Here is a 21,637-nt window from a genome sequence, read left to right on the forward strand (position 1 = left end):
TTGACTTCCATACACTGTATGTAGTATTGTAGTACACTACCAATGCAATTGCATAGCCTGTCATGTACATGATATCATGACGGCGGTGTAATCGGTTAAGTGGTAATCTCATTGTACCTACGCTCATGATTTTTTTTCTTCCATCTTGCTGTACAACCTTTTAAGCATCATACACTACTGTGCCTAGCATGTTTTGAAGTTCAGCCTATGTCACCGTAGTGAAAGGGTTAACTCTTCCTTAATGGTGCAACAGCAGCATTTTTCCCCATTTGCACCATCGTGCACAAGTTTCATTGGTCTCATCGCAGAACCCATTTGCCTAAATTCACAATGAAAAGAAAATTCCAAACCACCCAATCTCTACAGTATATGAATATTCTTTAATTTCTTTATTTCGGATTCAAGTAAAAATATATAATTCATGGCGTCATTGTGGTATTTACAATTCATTCAATGTGCGAATGTGATAAGCAAACCCTGGTCATTTGCAAACTGCTAATGGATAACTACACCACGAAAGGGGTGTGTCATAGTCAACCAGTACCTCTTTATCATAAAAGAAAAGATAAAATAGCCTTCTATTCTTCCCAGCTGATCAGGCTGACCAGTGTCACGTCTTCTATAAGGAGATTAGGCCTACCAGAAGCTTTATTCTATTTAGGTGAAGAATTTTCTGTCCAGAAATTTCCTTTTAACTTAATCAGATCTACCACCTGGGTACCTTTTATAAAGAGGGTAAAACAAGTAGTGGGTTTTATGTATATAAATAAGTCAGGCATAATATTCTTTTGAATATAGTAAAAAGAACTCTTCAGTGGTTTATTACTGGCTAATTAAATGCATATTATTTGGACTTTTTAGTACAGGAGAACTGCATACCACTAATCGGTAAAAAATTGAGCCTAAATAAAATTTTTGGCTAAGGATTTTCAAAATGTATAATGACCGACCAAAAGCTAAGTAAGATCCCAATGTGTTAAGTTTTGCAAGGAAAAATAAACTAGCCAAACGTAATCTAGATTATTAGAAATTTTAATAAGCTAATTTTCTTCCCAATGGAGTAGCTTATACCAGAAAAGTAAATTAGTGCGTTAATTACAGCCAATTTATTCAAAGAAAATTACTCTACAACTTACAGTAGCTTTAATTTCGACTTGCAGTTAAGAGCCCGTGTCTAGCCAGAATGGCATGCTATTTAGAGAAAAAATATAGCTTTCCAAAAAAACAAGATCATTGGAGAGAGAGAGAGAGAGAGAGAGAGAGAGAGAGAGAGAGAGAGAGAGATCCCATCGCTCTAACCAAACCGAAGATCAGGGAAAACAACGTAAAAGGGAGAGGAACAAAGCCGCCAAGATAGAGAAAACAGAAGCAATAAATAAATTCAAAAGTTTGGAAAAGGATTTCGACTTATTTCCTTCTACAGTGTGTTGGAAAAACTATTGGTGATCAAAGATCAACAAAACTTTTTAAAAGATTACCGTGCTGGTTAAAACGAGGCGTGGGTACTTTCACGAAATAGGTCATTCACATTTACAAGGAGTTACAAAGATTTTGGATGTTTCAAAGACTTTTTAGTCAATCCACGGAGACTTCATTTGCTCTTGGGTAGGGCGATTTAGTTTAACGTTTAGAGAGTTCTTATGATATTGTCTAACTTATTCTTGAACTCGTTTACCTTGTAACTGTTTACTAGATCTGGAAGTCTGTTCCATGTATTTGCTATTTTGTATGCAAGGACATTATCACATTAAGTAATGTTGTATCTTTTAATTTCCAGTTTGTATCAGTTTCCTCCTGACTGATTATTAGGTATCACAGAGAGAGAGAGAGAGAGAGAGAGAGAGAGAGAGAGAGAGAGAAAGAGAGAGAGAGAGAGAGAGAATTAAAATGTATTTGACTATTATCAATGGCCATTGTGGAATAATAGATTTATGAATTATTGGATCTTGATCATACCTCACGCAAAATTTGCATTCTATAGTTCATGCCAAAGTCAATACAGATATTCATGCTTTGGGTGATGCGAGATTGTATATAGAATTTCATTAGTAAAATGCAAATGGAAAAAAAAAAAGAGACAAATTGTTCGGAAAATTTCTATAATTAACTAAAGGCTTTTGGGTTGGGTTACTAGTTCCGAAAACTTTTTATAATTAATAAAAGATTTCTATTGCCATAAAAATCATAGAAACCAATTGCTTCTATGATAGTGTTGTGAAAAAAGTAAATATAAACGAAAAAATCTAATGATTCGACAAGAAAAAAAAAATTTAAAATTTGTGCTTTCTGGAAATTATTGAAGTTACGATTCAAACATGAAACGAAAAATTGCGTTGTTTATCATTATAACCCATAAATATACCTTTTAAGTTGTACCAGAACTAGTCTCTCTCTCTCTCTCTCTCTCTCTCTCTCTCTCTCTCATTCTGGAAAGTGTTCTTGTTAGAATATTTTCTTACTAGTACGGCCGTGTACTTTCACAAGACAAAACTAGAAACTTTAATTTCTATCAAAACTAAGCTCTCTCTCTCTCTCTCTCTCTCTCTCTCTCTCTCTCTCTCTCGCTTATTCTGGAAGGTGTTCTTGTTAGAATAGAATATTTTCTTATTAGTATGGCCGTGTACTTTCACAAGACAAAATTAGAAACTTTAATTTCTACCAAAACTAAGCTCTCTCTCTCTCTCTCTCTCTCTCTCTCTCTCTCTCTCTCTGAAAATTGTTCTATTACGATATTTTTCTTAACAGTTAAAAGCGTTTTCAACAAACATAATTAGAATCTATAATATCTAAAAAATTTTCTCTCTCTCTCTCTCTCTCTCTCTCTCTCTCTCTCTCCTCCCCCTTTTGATGTGGGGCTTTTAATTTCCTCTCGTCCCTCGCAATTTATTCGATGTCCTATTGACTTCTTCCTTCATTCTCCTTCTCCTTTTGACTTAGCGTCAGCTTGATCAATAATTTATTCTTATTCCCTTCCACCGTTTGTCTACTCTATAGAACTTTTTTTTTTTAATCAGTCTCAAAATTATCCTGTAAACTCTCTCTCTCTCTCTCTCTCTCTCTCTCTCTCTCTCTCTCTCTCTATATTCGTGGAAACCAAATTCCAAAATATTATCCAATGAGACATGATTAATGTTCTGACTACTACTACTACTACTACTACTACTACTACTACTACTACAACAACAATTTTCTTACTACTACTACTACCACTACTACTAATTACTACTATTACAACAAAACCAACAAAACAACAACAACAACAAATAATAATAATAAAAATAATACACTAATAATAATAATAATAATAACAATTTCTGAAGAAAAAAATATGATAAATTATTCAACATATATATTCACAGCTATATTACGAAACTTACTAAAAATTAGAATGACAACATGAAAAACAGCAATATAAAAAATTCTTAATATTTAGAATCGGTAAAATCACTAAACGCAATAGAAACAACAAGGTAACTGATTATGAATAGGTTTATTCATGAGTTTCTGATTTTTTTAAACATGAATATATAATAATAATAATAATAATAATAATAATAATAATAATGATAATAATAATAATAAATAACAATAATAATAATGGTAAACAAAAATTTTCTTAAAAAATAAAATTCCTAACATGAAAAGAATTAAATGAGGAAAAAAGAAAATACTATATACAATTTATAAGCAATTAAATATATAAGAAACAAAACAAGGTACATAACAATATTTATACATATATGCATACTATAAGAGAAAAAATGTATGTATCAATCCTAATACATACATGCATACAATGTAAATAGGGTGAGGTAAACAAAGCATAATATCAGCAAAAATATAATTTTTATGAACACCTCCGTATTTACCATACAAAAATGGAAATCGATAAGCAACTAGTGGCAAAAACACTCCAAGAAATACATATATGGAAAAAAATCCATATATGAATAGTTGCAACCACTATGCGCAATATGTTTCATATCTAAATATTAGTATTAGAAAATACTTAGATATTAAACCATCGTTACATTCCTTTAATTGAACAATTTCCTTTTCCTCTCTTTCTATATCTGTAGTTTCTGTTCTTTGTTCTGCTCTCTCTCTCTCTCTCACTCTCTCACTCTCTCTCTCTCTCTCTCTCTCTCTCTCTGTGCTTCGTTTCTCCTTGTTCGCCACCCCTGTATCCATCTTCTTTGTCTTTCACAGCTTCCCTTTCTTGCATTTAATAATTCCTTTTTACACCTATGACCCTTCTCTCTCTCTCTCTCTCTCTCTCTCTCTCTCTCTCTCAATAGTGACCAATACTATGCCCATTCATTACGTTTCTGATCTTTTTCACAGCCTTTTATATCGAAAGCTTCATTACGGTTTTGGACATTACACTTACTCCTTCATGCATCAATATTTCCTCCTTGTTTTCAGACACACTAAACCTAAATTCTCTCTCTCTCTCTCTCTCTCTCTCTCTCTCTCTCCAAATAAAAAATATCTTCTCAAAATTCTTCTTTGCAATAAGAATTCTACGTTTTATTTTGCTTCTACTCTCTATCTACCTATCTCTCTCTCTCTCTCTCTCTCTCTCTCTCTCTCTCTCTAATCAAAGAAACCTTACATTTCAATAATGCTTTTTCTTTCTTCCACTGACCCTTTCCACTATATAGTAACCCTCTCTCTCTCTCTCTCTCTCTCTCTCTCTCTCTCTCTCCAAACACAAATTATCTTAAAATTCTTCGTTTTTCTAATAATTCTACCTTCCATTATGCTTCAACTCTCTCTCTCTCTCTCTCTCTCTCTCTCTCTCTCTCGAAATACGAATTCTCAAAATTCTTCGTAATTCTAACTATTCTACCTTCCATAATGACTTCTACTCTCTCTCTCTCTCTCTCTCTCTCTCTCTCTCAGAGCAACATCCCGAGCTGGCTGTAACCCATTTTACTCATTTTCATAACGGGTATCGATTGGTATAAACAATGCCGGCCAGAACATAATGGGTCGTGATTATCGAAACTGACTTCCTACAGGAGACAAAAGCGGCCGATCTCAACACACGTGGCCATAGGGGCGCCGTGATTAAGGCCATAATTACTGCCAAGGGACTTTTCGGAGATGGCGAGAAAACAGAGAGAGAGAGAGAGAGAGAGAGAGAGAGAGAGAGAGAGAGAGAGTAACTTAAGTGTGCATATATATATATATATATATATATGTATATATATATATATTATTGCATATATGAAAAGTAACTATACACAAACACATACTCATATCTATCTATTATTGTACATACATAATTACATACATACATACAGACGTATTTAAATACATATAATTGTACACACACGCGCGCGCACACACACACACACATATATATATATATATATATATATAGTAACAAATATCTTATAATAATAATAATAATAATAATAATAATAATAATAATAATAATAACACCATCTAATATTTGCTAATAATTGGTAAGCAGATCCTTGTTCCATGGGAAAAAAAATTCCACGAAACCCAAAACTTGATCAAAACAAAACTCAAAATTTTCTTCAGAGTAATTTGCTTCATATCTTGTTTATTACCAAAATATTTATATTACGAAAACCAAAAAATAATAATAATTACAGAGAGAGAGAGAGAGAGAGAGAGAGAGAGAGAGAGAGAGAGAGAGAAATATAATAAAATAGAGTGGAATAAATAGGAACTGTAAAAGAGGACCGAAATCCAAGGATAAGAGGAAAAGGAAAGGGGAAATAAACCTTAACCGACCTTTTCCCCTTTATTCCTTCTCTGAAGTGAAAAGGGGAATTCTTCCCCTCTTCAAGTCTTTCCGTCAATTCTCATCTTCCCTCCCCTACCCATAGCCCCTCACCCCAAGACACTATCCCCCCTCCCCGGCCCTACCAACAACCGAACACCCCTTTTCTTCTCTTTTACACAAGAGCTCTCGGAAAGGGTGTTGTGTTGCCTGAGGACTCCCATCAACTCCTCAACAGATATACATCCTCCTACTCCTCCCTCCTACACTCCCCTTCTCCTCCTCCCTCCTCCTCCACTTCTTCTTTTCCCAACCAATGAGAAACAACGCATAATTTCCCTCCGCTGTTGGCCTAGAGCACCGCAAAGCTGTTGAATCAAGCGATGAAGAAAAAAAGAGGGAAGTGTCTTTCTATTGTGCTTCAGGGCCCTAGGGAGGAAATACACACATTATACGGTGGTATCACTTTGCCCCCTTGGGGAAGGAATCGCCGTACTGGCGTGCGTCTATCATGGGTGAGTACTCTGGTTTATATATATATATATATATATATATCTACATATATATACACACATATACAACACATATACATATATATATATATATATACACACACACACATATATATATATATATATATATCTACATATATATACACACATATATATACATATATATATATATATATATACATACATATATATATATATACATACATACATATATATATATACATACATATATATATATATATATATATGATACTTCTATATCTCTATGTACATATAGTTTGTGCATGGGTAAGTTAAAGATTCCAATGCATAATTTCAGATAACATATGCTTTATATAATTTCGTATTTCTATAAGAATAAGGTAAGTCTTCACAACAACAACAATAGCAACAACAACAACAACAACAACAAGTGCAGCAGTTTCTGGTCCTATGGAGGATAAAGGCCTCAGACATGTCAACTCGTGTCTGGGGTTTGGCCTGTTTTCACCACCAGGTTGGCCAGTGCAGATTAGTGATGGTGGGAGATTTTCGTCTGATTGTTCACAACAAACCAACCTAGAATGGATGGCCCTGACTAGTACAGCTTTGCTGATCAGGGCGATACGCAAACCCTTTCACCACGTTAAAGCATCCCCAATTAGACTTCATAAATTCAACATATATTTGTGAAAACGTAGACCCATCAACTCGATATCTGAAGATATACTGACTAAAAACCGACTTAATATCAAGCACTCATAAAATGTTTTCAGCATCAGGTAATTAAATATCACACATATCAATCATCATCTATCAACAACTGTCAATACTGGCCTATTTTGATAAGTTTGTAACGCTGCTTATAGTAAAAAGTAACCTCAATTTTGTATAATTAAGCACTCATCATAAATAAAACATGACAGCAACATTGATCGAGAGAAAAAAAATGTCATTTGGATAAATTCTTCTTAAAAAGCAAAAAACTTCGTCGGAATAAAGATTTAAAAGTATCAGAGTTCGCTCATACGTGACTAAGGTAAAGGGAATGTTATTACATTGTCGCAAATGTCTTACAGACCGAATATTTGGATATAGTACGAACAGCGATCAAGGTCTCCCTCCAACGAAGCTAGAACCCATAATTGCTTTCCCTACCTGGCTAGTACAGTGGTAAAGTGTTCACCTGGCATTTGCATAGCAGCAGATCGATCCCAGCCCGGGACCGTGAGTTTAAGTTGTTTACTGGGGAGGGCACTGCTGTGCTTGGGCACCACAGTGGGAATTTGGGCTTGCCCAGCTGACGTTCTGGTGAGTATTTATTCTGATGAAACTGAAACCAGACACCTTTACCTTTACTTCAAAAGGAGGATGATGTCATGTTCATTAGGGTAAATGATCAAGCCATAAGTGTGGCTCAAACTCCTGACTCATATAGATAAGTCGCCAATGGTTCTACGATGCTGCTAATTAATCTTAAGCAAAACAAATGTCAAAAAGTTTATAGCACATATGAAAATTTAGTTGGCAGCTCATTAACCACGCTTTTACTTTACACTTATAACTGCAAAAACTTGTCTTGATATTTCTGAGTGAAAGGAAGTGGGTACATACTAATAGTCACGCATAAACCAACACTAGTTCCACATATATAAAAGATTGCAGACGACTAAATTAATTGCAAGTATCAATCGAAAGCACTACATGACAGTACAAAATTCACGTATGTCATATCATGGATAAAAGCAGTTTCAGGGAGAAACTATCAGACACTAAGCCAACGTTTTCGTAAACAGATCTAGTGTTGAGATATGGCAGGCGTTGTTCATTTCTCTTTATGATAAACATTCCTTTAACTGAAATCTCATTTATGATTAAAATTCAGCACTCAGATCTACTGTTAAAATGTTATCATTGTAAAGATAAAACACTTTTTATAGCATTTTTACATAGCTATACAAGTTTCATACACAAAACCTGTCATTTTACCTTTTACTTGGATGCAAGAGAATAAAGCTTAATGCACAGTTAAGGAAAAAGAATATTGTCAAAGAACGCTCTTAAGAGAAGCAAAATATTAGAAACAATGTTAATTTGTGAAAGATATTCTCTTGGAGAGTAGGAATATTAATAAATATTTATCCATTTTTCATTGTGTGTGTATTCAACTAGGCCCTAACACTTGCATGACCTTATTTCTATGTTATATAAATCTAGCCCATATAAAAGCTTCATGCTTAATGGACTTGGGCTGTACTAATTATGTTTATAACAAATTTTATTGTAACAAAAGCCAATAATGATATCAATATCAATATCATGTTATAAGGGTCAATGCTGAGTCAGGGAAAGTTACTCTGCACTATGAAGTAAAAGATAGATGTTGGACAGCAAGATATTCCTAATCGGGTAGTTGAATCAGTAGAACTTCAAAAGTTCAAAGTTGGAGCAAATGTTTTTATGTTGACCAGGCTGACATGAGTCTTTTTATAGTTTATATATGGCATATCTGTTTTTGACGTTGTTAATAGTTTATATAGGATATATCTGTTTTGACGTTGTTACTGTTTTTAGAATGATTTATTATTAATTTATTCTCATCATTTATTTATTTCCTTATTTCCTTTCCTAACTGGGCTAGTTTTCCCTATTGGAGCCCTTGGGCTTATAGCATCCTGCTTTTCCAACTAGGGTTGTAGCTTGGCTAATAATAATAATAATAATAACAATAATAATAATAATAATAAAATAAAGAAAGAGAAAACTGAAGTAAAGTATCAGACTAAAAATAGAGTGTAAATATGGAGCCAAGAGACACTGCAAAGAGACAATTTAATTTTCTTAACGTCTACAGTACACCGCATGATATGAACTAAGGTTACTACCCATAAAGCGAGTGGAATATTCTCTTTATTATTATTATTATTATTATTACTATCCAAGCTACAACCCTAGTTGGAAAAGCAAGATGCTATAAGCCCAGGGGCTCCAACAGGGAAAAATAGCTCAGTGAGGAAAGGAAATAAGGAAATAAATAAATGAAGAGAACAAATTAACAATAAATCATTCTAAAATAAGAAACAACGTCAAAACAGACATGTCATATAATAAACTATCAACAACATCAAAAACAAATATGTCATAAATAAACTATAAAAAGACTATGTCTGCCTGGTCAACAAAAAAGCATTTGCTCCAACTTTGAACTTTTGAAGTTCTACTGATTCAACCACCCAATTAGGAAGATCATTCCACAACTTGGTCACAGCTGGAATAAAACTTCTAGAGTACTGCGTAGTATTGAGCCTAGTGATGGAGAAGGCCTGGCTATTAGAATTAACTGCCTGCCTAGTATTACCAACAGGATAGAATTGTCCAGGGAGATCTGAATGTAAAGGATGGTCAGAGTTGTGAAAAATCTTATGCAACATACATAATGAACTAATTGAACGACGGTGCCAGAGATTAATATCTAGATCAGGAATAAGAAATTTAATAGACCGTAAGTTTCTGTACAACAAATTAAGATGAGAATCAGCAGCTGAAGACCAGACAGGAGAACAATACTCAAAACAAGGTAGAATGAAAGAATTAAAACACTTCTTCAGAATAGATTGATCACCGAAAATCTTGAAAGACTTTCTCAATAAGCCTATTTTTTGTGAAATTGAAGAAGACACAGACCTTATATGTTTCTCAAAAGTAAATTTACTGTCGAGAATCACACCTAAAATTTTGAAAGAGTCATACATATTTAAAGAGATAGGAGTGAAACTGACAAAGAATAATGACTAGGAGAGACGAAAAGACAGAGACCCTTGCTAGTTGTGTTGTTACATATTCTTTCTCTCCCACTACAAATCAGACAGATTGAACCTCGACTTCGCAAAAAATATAAAGAACTAACCGATTTAAAACTTGATTCAGGTTCCACTTACTTTACCATAAGCGTATCTCATAAACAACACACATCTTTTTTCAAACAATACAATTTTCAAAAACATCTTTTGCAAACAACACAATAAACAACCAACATTGTTGACAAACAATTACATAACCGATGAACGTCTTTTACAAACAACTCCATAAACAACCCACATCTTTTGCAAGAATTTCCATTAAAAAACTAACATTTCCTACAAACAACTCCATAAAAACCACACTTTCTTTAAACAACTCCATAAACAACCTTAATCTTTTAAAAGCAAATCCATACACAGCCATTATTCACAAACTGTTCCATAAACAACCAAGATAATTTACAAACAACTCCATAAACAACCAATATATTTATAAACAACTCCATACACAACCAACATCTTTAATACATTCCATTCGGAACAAACAACTCCATAAGCAACAAAACTTTTTTTTTGAACAACTCCTTAAATAACCTAAATCTTTTAGAAAAAAAAATCTATAAACAACCTAAATCTTTAAAAAAAGAAAAAACAAAGTCTGCAGTTAACATGGACATTGTTGAAGACCTATTTGTCTGGCGTTCCGTGCATCCGCCAACAACTTGGCAATTACCTGGGCCGAAGGAAAGGGCACCTTGCCCCCCGCCCCCCCCCCCTCTCGATTTGATAAGCCCCATTACATGTTCGTTAGAAAGACATCTCAGAAGCTTATAAAAGGATCTTTATGGAATCCTTGCGAAGGATCTAATCGGATGATTAGTTTCCATGAGTTTACGGATCAATTATATCCTCGAAAGATTCATCGCTAAAACTTTAATTCGGCATTTTATCAAAAGTCGAGATTATCATAACACGAATGATGTAAAAGAATTTCTGGATGTTTTGGTGGAAAAGTAGATTAACCATATAGATATCACGTTATCTAACCAAAGGATTACGCTTACTTAATTACATCCACGATAAAATTTCATGACTCATGGCTATTACATGGTCAAAATATTAGTATAAAACTTTATTTCACTTATATTTTTATAAATAAAATCAAAATATTGCAACCTTAACTCTAATAGAAAAGGTTTCTAGATAAATGAAATTGCTGAGATGTAGAGGAAGTGTGCGCTCAAAGATCTCGTTAAGGCAACTATTTGACTGTTAATGTGTTGAAGGAAATTGTTAATAACACTATTCTATCTAATTTCTCTTCCTCGTGTTTTGTTAAAGTTTTTATAGTTTATGTAGGAGATATTTATTTTAATATTATTCTTAAAATATTTATTTTTTCCTTATTTCCTTTTCCTCACTGGGCTATTTTCCCTGTTGGAGCCCCTGGGCTAATAGCATTCTGCTTTTCCAACTAGGGTTGTAGCTTAGCAATTATTATTATTAATAATAATAATAATAATAATAATAATAATAATAATAATAATAGTAGTAGTAGTAGTAATAATAATAATAATAAAAAATAATAATAATAATAATAATAATAATAATAATAATAATAATAATAATAATAATTGCGTGAGTGCCTTAATATCATCAAGTTTCAATTTCTTCAACAAGCACATATTTGTTGATAATTTCTAGCTATACCAACAGCAGCACTTTGAAATATCTGCGATGAATATGAAACATGACTAACCCACTTTCTCAAAGGCTTCACACTAATATTCAGGTTACAATTATCCCTGTATTCTCACAAATTCAATTCCTAAGACCAATGGATTACAGGAGCAGTTACAACACAACCTCAGGGCAGGAATTGCTGGTAAACTTACGCCTGTTATTTACAACCACTCTTCTAAGACCTACTTAACCCACCAACCCACTATTTCATTTTCCTATTAGCATTCATATACTTAAAAATCACATTCTTACATCATCATCTCCTACGCCCTTTGACGAAAAGGGTCTCGGTTAGATTTCGCCAGTCGTCTCTATCTTCAGCTTTTAAATCAACACTTCTTCATTCATCATATTCTACTACACGCTTCACAGTCCTCAGCCAAGTATGCCTGGGTCTTCTAACTCTTCTAGTGCCTTGTGTAGCCCAGTTGAAAGTTTGATGAACTAATCTCTCTTAGGGAGTGCGAAGAGCATGACCAAACCATCTCCATCTACCCCTCATTCTCACAAAGTAAATTCATATTTATTAAGTTACAATTCAAGTAGTTATTAATGAATTTACGATGAATTTAAGAAACTACAATTTATAAATGATCAAGGAAATACATATATCAAATATTGCGTTATATATCGGAGGATATCATAATTACAGCTGACTATGCAAAATACCTATATTTTCTACATTATATTTCACAGTTGCATGTGATTTCCTCTTATGGCTTTTGAATTCTCTTCTTGCTTCTTTTCTCCCTTGGAGCATTTTACCCTACAACGGAACAAAGAGATTCCTCTAGGTTCAAACAAATTTTGATATTCCTATAGCATTCTTATTTACTATTTTATTTCAAGTATGAGTTCCACTACTTGATACCAAGCCAAGGAGAGAGAGAGAGAGAGAGAGAGAGAGAGAGAGAGAGAGAGAGAGAGAGAGTAAAATTGAATATGGAGAAAAGAGAAATAAACTAAAAAACGAGAGAGAGAGAGAGAGAGAGAGAGAGAGAGAGAGAGAGAGAGAGAGAGAGAGAGAGAGAGAGAGAGAGTCCATAAAAAAATATAGTTAGTGATCATGCTTTTCCACCATCATCCTCATCATCATCATTATCATCATCTTCCACCTCCTCTTCCTTTTCCTCCTCTTCCCCCTTTTTTTTCCTCCTCCTCCTCCTCCTCCTCCCACCGTGACACGCAAGAGACGTGAGCGAAATTAATCTGTCAAGTGTATTGTTTGCCAGCACATTTTTAATCACGCACAACCAAACGTCCATCTCTTGGCGTATATATATGCGGGGAGCCTAGCCCCCTCCCCTTCCCCCAAACCTCCTCCCCTGGATCTCCACCTCCTCCTTTCTTCTTTAACTCTTTTTCTCTTCCTCCTGTTCATCCTTATTCTTCCCAATTCCTAGTAGTTTGTTAGATCCCGGGAGTTATAAAGGGTATGAAGGTATGATGAAAACGACTATCATAGGAATCATAATTCAAAATATTCAGTTTTTTTAGGATTTAGGAAATCTACTGATTTAACATCAACTTAACGTGAAATAATGTAAGCAAGGATCATCAGATCTTGAATTAGAACGGGAATTTATAGCAATGAGACAAAGCAAGGAGATATTACTACACACACAAACATACTTACATACATCTGACCCGAACACACGTAAATATATATATATATATATATATATATATATATATATATACATATATATATATATTTATATATATATATATATATATATATATATATATATACATACATACATATATGTGTATATGTATATATATATATATATATATATATATATATATAATACACGCACAAACACATAAATAAATAAATAAATAAATATATATATATATATATATATATATATATATATATATATATATATATATATATATATATATATATATACTGTATATATAGCCTACTGGTGGTACCTACCTTTGCAATAATTGGCTTTCAAAAAGTCAAGACAAAAAAATATAAAAAGTAAAACTCTCAATCACTCACTCTGTGTCAACAGAGATCATGATCCCCTTTTAAAGAAAAAAGAAACGAAAAATTCAAAATATAAACTAAAGCAAAAAAAAAGGGCGGGTACTCTCTCTCTCTCTCTCTCTCTCTCTCTCTCTCTCTCTCTCTCTCCCCCCTTCCCCCCAATGTCAATCAACGCAAACCCGAAGCAGCTCCTCGCCAATTCCAATACGCCGCTGATGGCCCTTTTAAACAGTACCGATCCCTGTAGAGGTTTTTTTGTCTTCGCCGAACTTTTTCTAACCGGTTGCTATTGTGGTTCTTTCCTCCTAGGGCCGTTGTCATAGTCAGTCAACCTTTCCACTACACACAATCACCCTCGACCCTATCCATCTCTACCGGTGTCAATACTCAATCTCCAGGGCCCCCCCCCACCCCACCCCCCACCCTTCCTCCCCCATCCAACCAACCCCTTCTCCGAGAGACGGTGGCCACGCTCCGATCCCCTCAATGGCACCTTTCTTTCAGTCTTACGATGAGTTTTCTTGTCACAATCTTTTAAGTGATTTTAATTTGTTTCCGAGTTTTACGAATTGATGGCGGAAATTAATTTTTGTATAAATTACTCTTTATCTCCCGTCTAATATAAGTTATGCACAAATTGTTCATACTCTAATTTTCTGATGTTGTACACACAAACATGCACTCACATATACATACATATATATAACTTGTCTGTATAGATTACATAATCTCCCCCGCCCCTCTCTCTCTCTCTCTCTCTCTCTCTCTCTCTCTCTCTCTCTCTCTCTCTCTCTCTCTCTCTCTCCATAAGAAAGTCTTTCCCACTTTAAATAAAATATCTGGCTTCCAGTATTTCCTTTTGGGAGACATTCATGAATACATCTTAAACACGCTTAAAGATTAGCTAATATTCACAAACTGCAAATCCTCCGAAAACAAAAAACAATTCTAGACCTTTCACAGAAAACTGAAGCGGTTTTTTTTTTTTTTTTTGAGTGAGTAGCTAAATGTTTTCAAGTTTCATTATATGATCGTCTCCGAAAATGATATCTATCCAATAAGTTTATAGTCAGACAATGGGTATTCGGGGCTCACGTTTGCCTAGAGAGGTCCGCACTTGAATTTTAGGACCATTGTTGAAGTCCAAAAATAAAAAAATAAGCTGCTGCTTCTGCTACTGCTGCATAATGTAACTTCAAACTCACCGTATAGATCAGCTAACGTAGTTATTATTATTACTATTATTACTAGCTAAGCTATATATTGGGAGAAGAGTGATGGAAATGGAGGTACAAGGAACGAGAAGGAGAGGGAGACCAAAGCGAAGGTGGATGGACTGTATCAAGGATGACCTTCGATCAAAGGGATTAACCGGCGATGAAGTGTGGGACAGAGGTAGATGAAGAGCGCTGGCCAAAAACATCGACCCCAAAAAAAAGGTGGGAAAAGATGCAGACAAAGAAGAAGAACCTACAAAACTACAGCCCATGCTGCTGCTACTACTACTGCTGCTCCTGCTGTTGCTGCTACTGCTGCACAACATTAAAATACTTAATAACTTCCTCGTTCAAATGCATAGTTCAACAGTAATGTCTAAGACTCTTTAATTAGCAATCTATTTAGCTCCTAGTATTATCTTTTTTAAATATGATATAAGGATTGGTATATTGAAAAAGGAAGTAGCCTTCATCATTCAATCTTCTTGGGTGTGACACCGTCTAAATAAAAAGTTAAAATTGTTAAATGATGATGACTCAAACGAATCAATGAAGTTTCTTGCTTTAATAATCGGAAAATTCTAAAAAAAACTGATATAATGCAACTAAATCACCAGTTTTTTTTTTATGACTTATAACCTTCATTCCTTCATTGGGTAGTGCCATAGCCTCTGTACCATGGTCTTCCACTGTCATGGGTTAAAGTTCTCTTGCTTCACTGTACACTCGGGCACGTTATTTCTACAGTTTCTCACCCTTTTGTTTTCATGAAGTTTTTATAGTTTATATATGATAGATTAATTTAATTTTGTTAATGGTCTTAAAATATCTTATTTTGATTGTTACTACTTCTTTTGTAGTTTGTTTATTTCCTTTTTTTTCCTTTCCTCACTGGGCTGGGCTATTTTTCCTTGTTTGAGCCCTTGGGCTATTACAGCATCATGCTTTTCCAACTATACTCAATGTATTTTAATGAGGAGCATTCGCACCAACTCACGGCGGTACCCTTTTAGCTCGGAAAAGTTTCCTGATTGGTGATTGCTTAGAATTATCTTGTCCAACCAATCGGCCATCAGAAAACTTTTCCGAGCTAAAAGGGGACCCCTGCGAGTCGGTGCCAATATGCCTCACTAAAATAAATTGACTATAGGGTTGTACCATAGTAAGTAAGTAAGTAAGTAAGTACGTAAGTAAGTAAGTAAGTAAGTAGGTAAGTAAATAATAATAATAATAATAATAATAATAATAATAATAATAATAATAACAATAATAATAATAATAATAATAAAGTCACTTTTGTTTTGGGAAGCTTTACATTACTTCCTTCTTAATCCTCCCTTTTCATTTCATCAACCGTGGGTAAGAAAATGATATTGGATGCTCGATAACAAAATAACATCAAATTGCCTTTCCCATCGGCCTCTCAAAAAGAATCATGCAGATACCAATGGCATCGAAACTTTCCTGCGTAACTGATAAGCGTAATTATAGAATATAATGTATACTATTAAATGTGTTAATATCTGTAATTTTCAAAATTCAATGAACAAAATGCACGTCCCAGTAATCATAAGTGTTTATAATTAATACAACTGAAAAACTTTATTAATAATAATAATAATAATAATAATAATATCATTATTATTATTACTAACATTAATATTATTATTATTATTATTATTATTATTATTATTATTATTATTATTATTATTATTATTATTATTATTATTATTATTATTATTATTATTATCAACAATGAAAACAAAATAAAAAGCCATTCCTTTGTAATGCAATCTTCCACGAAAAAATGGCCCATATGCAAAAATAATAAATACAAAAAAAAAAAAAAACAGCAAAATTAACATAAACAATTGATATAACACAATTACAAAGCAGACAAAGAACTAAAATAAAAAGCCTCCCCGCACAAAAGGCAAAAATTACAGAGCACCATCTGAAAATGATTACATTTTACAAACCCGCACGACCTAGCTTTACGCCCCATTGCAACGTTGCCAAACGCATGAATGTCGGTTGTTCAGTGAAATGGTTAATCATCTCTCTCTCTCTCTCTCTCTCTCTCTCTCTCTCTCTCTCTCTCTCTCTCTCTCTCTCTCTCTCTCTCTCTCTCATCTTCGTAATAACAGAGATTCAAGTCTAATAGCGCCGGGATATGAGGCACGCGACTGCCTCTTCGGACAATGCCGAAGGAGTTTAAAGAGCGACAGGGCTCATGATGGATGACGGAGTTGTTGAAGAAGAAGAATAAGGAGAAGAAGAAGAAAAAGAGGAAGAAAGATGCAGAACCCCAAGGAGGAGAAGGAAGGAGGAGGAGTAGGTCTAGTAAGAAGAAGAAAAAGAAGAAGATGAAGAAGAAGAAGAAGAAGAAGAAGAAGAACCCCAAGGAGGAGAAGGAAGAGGAGGAGTAGGTCTAGTAAGAAGAAGAACACGAAAAAGAAGAAGAGAGACGCAGAACCGAAAGGAGGAGGAGGGGAGTGAGGTCTAGTAAGGAGGAAGAAGAAGAAGAAGAAGAAGAAGAACCCACAGAGGAGGAGGAAAAAGAAGGAATTGGAATGCTGGAAATGGTTTCTCGAGGAAGAGTGTTAAGAATATTCTTAAAGGAAAATGGCAGGTTGGAGGAGGAGGAGGAGGAGGAGGAGGAGGAGGAGGAGGAGGAGGAGGAGGAGGAGGAGGAGGAGGAGGAGGAGGTGGTGGTGGTTGTTGGAGGCGACTCTGAAGAGAAGGCGAAAGATTTGAAAAGGAAGAATAAAGCAGAATGGCTTCTGGGGGAAGAGGGAGTGTTAAGAAGAAAGAAGAAAAGGGAGGAAGAAGAGAAGAAAGAAGAGAGGGGAGGAAGAGGAGAAGGAAGAAGGAGAGGAGGAAGAAAAGAAAAAAGAAAGGGGAGGAAGAAGAGAAGAAAGAAGAAAGGGAGGAAGAAGAGAAGAAAGAAGGGAGGAAGAGCAGAGAGGGGAGGAAGAAGAGAAGAAAGAAGGGAGGAAGAGAAGAGAGGGGAGGAAGAAGAGAAGAAAGGGGAGGAAGAAAAGCTTATGAAGAAAGGGGAGGAAGAAGAGAAGAAAGGGGAGGAAGAAATGCTTATGAAGAAAGGGAAGGAAGAAGAGAAGAAAGAAGAAAGCGTAGGAAGAAGAGAAGAGAGAAGAAAGGAGACGAAGAAGAGAAGAAAGAAGAAATCGGAGGAAGAAGAGAAGAGAGTAGAAAAGAAGAAGGAAGAAAGAAGGGAAGGAAGCAGAGAAGAAAGAAGAAAGGGGAGGAAGAAGAGAAGAAAGAAGAAAGGGCAGGAAGAAGAGAAGAAAGAAGAAAGGGCAGAAAGAAGAGAAGAAAGAAGGGGAGGAAAGATTATAGTAGAGAAAGGGATGTCGAAAATTAAAGTAACAGAGATACAAAGAGATTAATATATGGCGGAAGGGAAAAGTAGAGGGAATAAGAAAGGTACAAATGGAACAGCAAAAAGATGAGAATAAAGAATAAAGACAATAAAAACATAAGTGGTTGCGATATAAGAAGACACTGGAACACTAAGAAAATAAGTTTGTTTTTATTATTGTTGGATATATAATCATTATTCTTTGAGAACACACAGTCAAATTACAAAAATTACTTATTGATAATGAAAATAAGATTTTTTTTTTCTTTTTAATTGGATCCTCAGAAAAAAATTAAGACCGATGAGACTTTCAAAATTAATATAAACAATAATTAATTACTTTAAAAAAAGACGGCAAAAATTAGATATTGATAATGAAAAGAATAATGGTTTTTTGAAGCGACAAATTTGTATTTTCAGAAAAAAAAATTAAGACCGACGAGACTTTCAAAATCAATTTCAACAATAATTATTTCAACAAAAGACCACCTAAAACATTTAATCCAAATGCCTAACAACATTTCAGTCACATAAAATTGTAAAACCTAAAAATATAGCAGTAATCACTTCGTTCCATATAATTACAAAAAAAAAAAAAAAAAAAAAAAAAAAAAAAAGATAGATAGATTTAAACATGTGTTAAAAATTATACATATCAACGATAAATAAAAAAAGTAAATTTCTAAAAAGTAACTTTGATAGATATCAACGATAAATAAAAAAATGTAATTTTCTAAAAAAAATTTTTTCTAAAAAAAATAACTTCAGTAATTTTATCACAAATAGCAACTTAACCATCAGCAATGAATTAAAATACAACTATCTCTCTCATTACGGGAAACCTAAAATTACATTACAACTGACAATTTAAAAATCTTATGATACAAAGAACAACCTCAATCACATCTTCCACTAGAATTAACCTCAGTCATTTTTGCATCAAAGAACAACTTCGAGTATTTTTGTACCAAAAGATTGCATTGAATATATCTCCCAAGTTCTCGTGCGTGAGGGTACACTCAGGCACACTATTTTGTCTGTTTCCTTATTTCTTTATCTCACTGGAATATTTTCCCTGTTGGGGCTTTGGGCTTATCCTGCTTTTCCAACTAGGGTTGTAGCTTAGCGAGTAGTAGTAATAATAATAATAATGATATTAATAATAATGATAATATTATTATTATTATTATTATTATTATTATTATTATTATTATTATTGTTATTAATAATAATAATAATAATAATAATAATAATAATAATAATAATAATAATAATAATAATAATAATAATAATAAAAGAGAGGTCCGATCATCTTTCCCAAACGTAACCTTTCATCCGAAAACCCTAAATTGATGGCCGCAAAATTTTTACGTAAATAAATTTTCTTTACAATTTTCTGTAGAAGAGAAAAGTTTAATGGGTCAAAAGGCAGTGCCAAGGCCAACAAATTATTCGCTTGCGTAGAAAAAGCTTCATACAAAATCCTAAACAAAATACACATTTTTCTTTTTTCAGTTGAACAATAAAGCCATTTGTTTTTTCTCTCGTCACGGATAGAGAGAAAATGATACTTTGGTATGTTTTAAAATTCAACAGCTAAATCATTTTTTTAAATAAATATATTTGGATCATTTACAACATAAGAACCTTAAGAATTGATAATTGAATGAGCATTGCATTTATATTTTTGCAATGGGTTGGAAGAATTATTTAATGGGTTTAAAGTACATAGTATTAATGTAAGTTTATGACACGTAATTTTATAAAATAACTTCAAAATAATAAAATTATGAATGTTTTTTTTTCTTCTTAATTTTGACTTGTTTTTTTTCATAGATAGAGAGAGAGAGAGAGAGAGAGAGAGAGAGAGAGAGAGAGAGAGAGAGAGAGAGAGAGAGAGAGAGAGAGAGAGACTGCTTCTGGAACTACATGAAATATGATAGGTAAAATGTTTGGAAGTAAATTCCACCATCGATCACCTAGCATGGCCTCAAGTAAATCAAACATTTATAACTTGTTATACAGCACGTCACTTGTTTATTTATTAGGGCTTCTTTGCAATAAGTTCGAACTCAACTCGTACCTCTTGAATTTGGTTTAAATGAAACCTACCAAATTCCTAAACACCCCAGAGTGCACATAACTGAATTAAATCTGTACCTAACAAATGTAAGACTGCAAAGTTAATCACTTGATCTCTTATGGTATGAACAGGTGTAAAGCACGTGTGTTGGAATCCAAGTCAGTCGTGTTCAACTGAACATTCCGGCTACATCGCAACTCGGTTGGGAAATTATACCAGATAGTCAAAGGTAATTATAGTAAATGCTATGTTAGGTTCACATACCTAAACATAGCAAGACTTGCATAAAAAGACATTAATCAAACTGGTAGGTCAGTAATCTACTTGGAATATTTAAATATATTTATACAACATTAACGCAGGTGAGTATGGCAATTATTGGGCAACATTAACGCAGGTGAGTATGGCAATTATTGGGCAACATTACCGAATGTGAGTATGGCAACTGTTGGGCAACATTTGTGTAAATAGGTATGGCAATTGTTGGGCAACATTAACACAGGTGAGTATGGTAATTATTGGGCAACATTAACGCAGGTGAGTATGGCAATTGTTGGGCAACATTAACGAATGTGAGTATGGCAACTGTTGGGCAACATTTATGTAAATGAGTATGGCAACTGTTGGGCAACATTTATGTAAATGAGTATGGCGAATGTTGGGCAACATTAACGCAAGTGAGAATGGCAATTATTTGGCAACATTAACACAAGTGAATAAGACAATTATTGGACGTTCTTAATTGAATATCAATGACGTATATATATTAAAGCCTCTGCTAAAAATCTTATAGAGGAAATTTGATAAAACGAAAATGAAAAACTGATGATGATATAAATTTACATGATAAAATAATGGGCAAAAAAGATAATTTTACGATTTACAAATCATGAAGGGAGAAAACGGAAAACCACTTAACTGAAATCGGAGGTAAAAAGAAATATATATTAGGATTAAATAATCTCCTTAGACATAAGCTAGTTACAACTCAAAGAGCTATGGAAAGAATAATGATGGAAATAACAATAAAAGACAGAAAAATAGCAACATGGATACGAGAGCAAACCAAAGTAGAGGATATTATAACATGTAAGAAAAAGAAATGGATATCTGCAGGACATATAATAAGAATGACAGACAACAGATTGACATTAAGAA

At 33.8% G+C, this 21,637-nt stretch overlaps 1 protein-coding gene across 1 annotated transcript; it reads left to right on the forward strand.

Annotated features, from left to right (window-relative positions):
• The first annotated feature begins 17,254 nt into the window (after nt 1-17,254).
• Nucleotides 17,255-20,656, forward strand: LOC137621399 (PRKR-interacting protein 1 homolog). The gene is made up of 3 exons (XM_068351697.1): nt 17,255-17,439; nt 17,647-17,814; nt 20,611-20,656. The coding sequence occupies exons 1-3, from the start codon at nt 17,255-17,257 to the stop codon at nt 20,654-20,656; spliced, it is 399 nt and encodes a 132-aa protein (XP_068207798.1).
• The last annotated feature ends 981 nt before the right edge of the window (nt 20,657-21,637 follow it).

Source organism: Palaemon carinicauda, chromosome 28 (genome assembly GCF_036898095.1).
Source record: "Palaemon carinicauda isolate YSFRI2023 chromosome 28, ASM3689809v2, whole genome shotgun sequence".
Taxonomy (NCBI): Eukaryota; Metazoa; Arthropoda; class Malacostraca; order Decapoda; family Palaemonidae; genus Palaemon; species Palaemon carinicauda.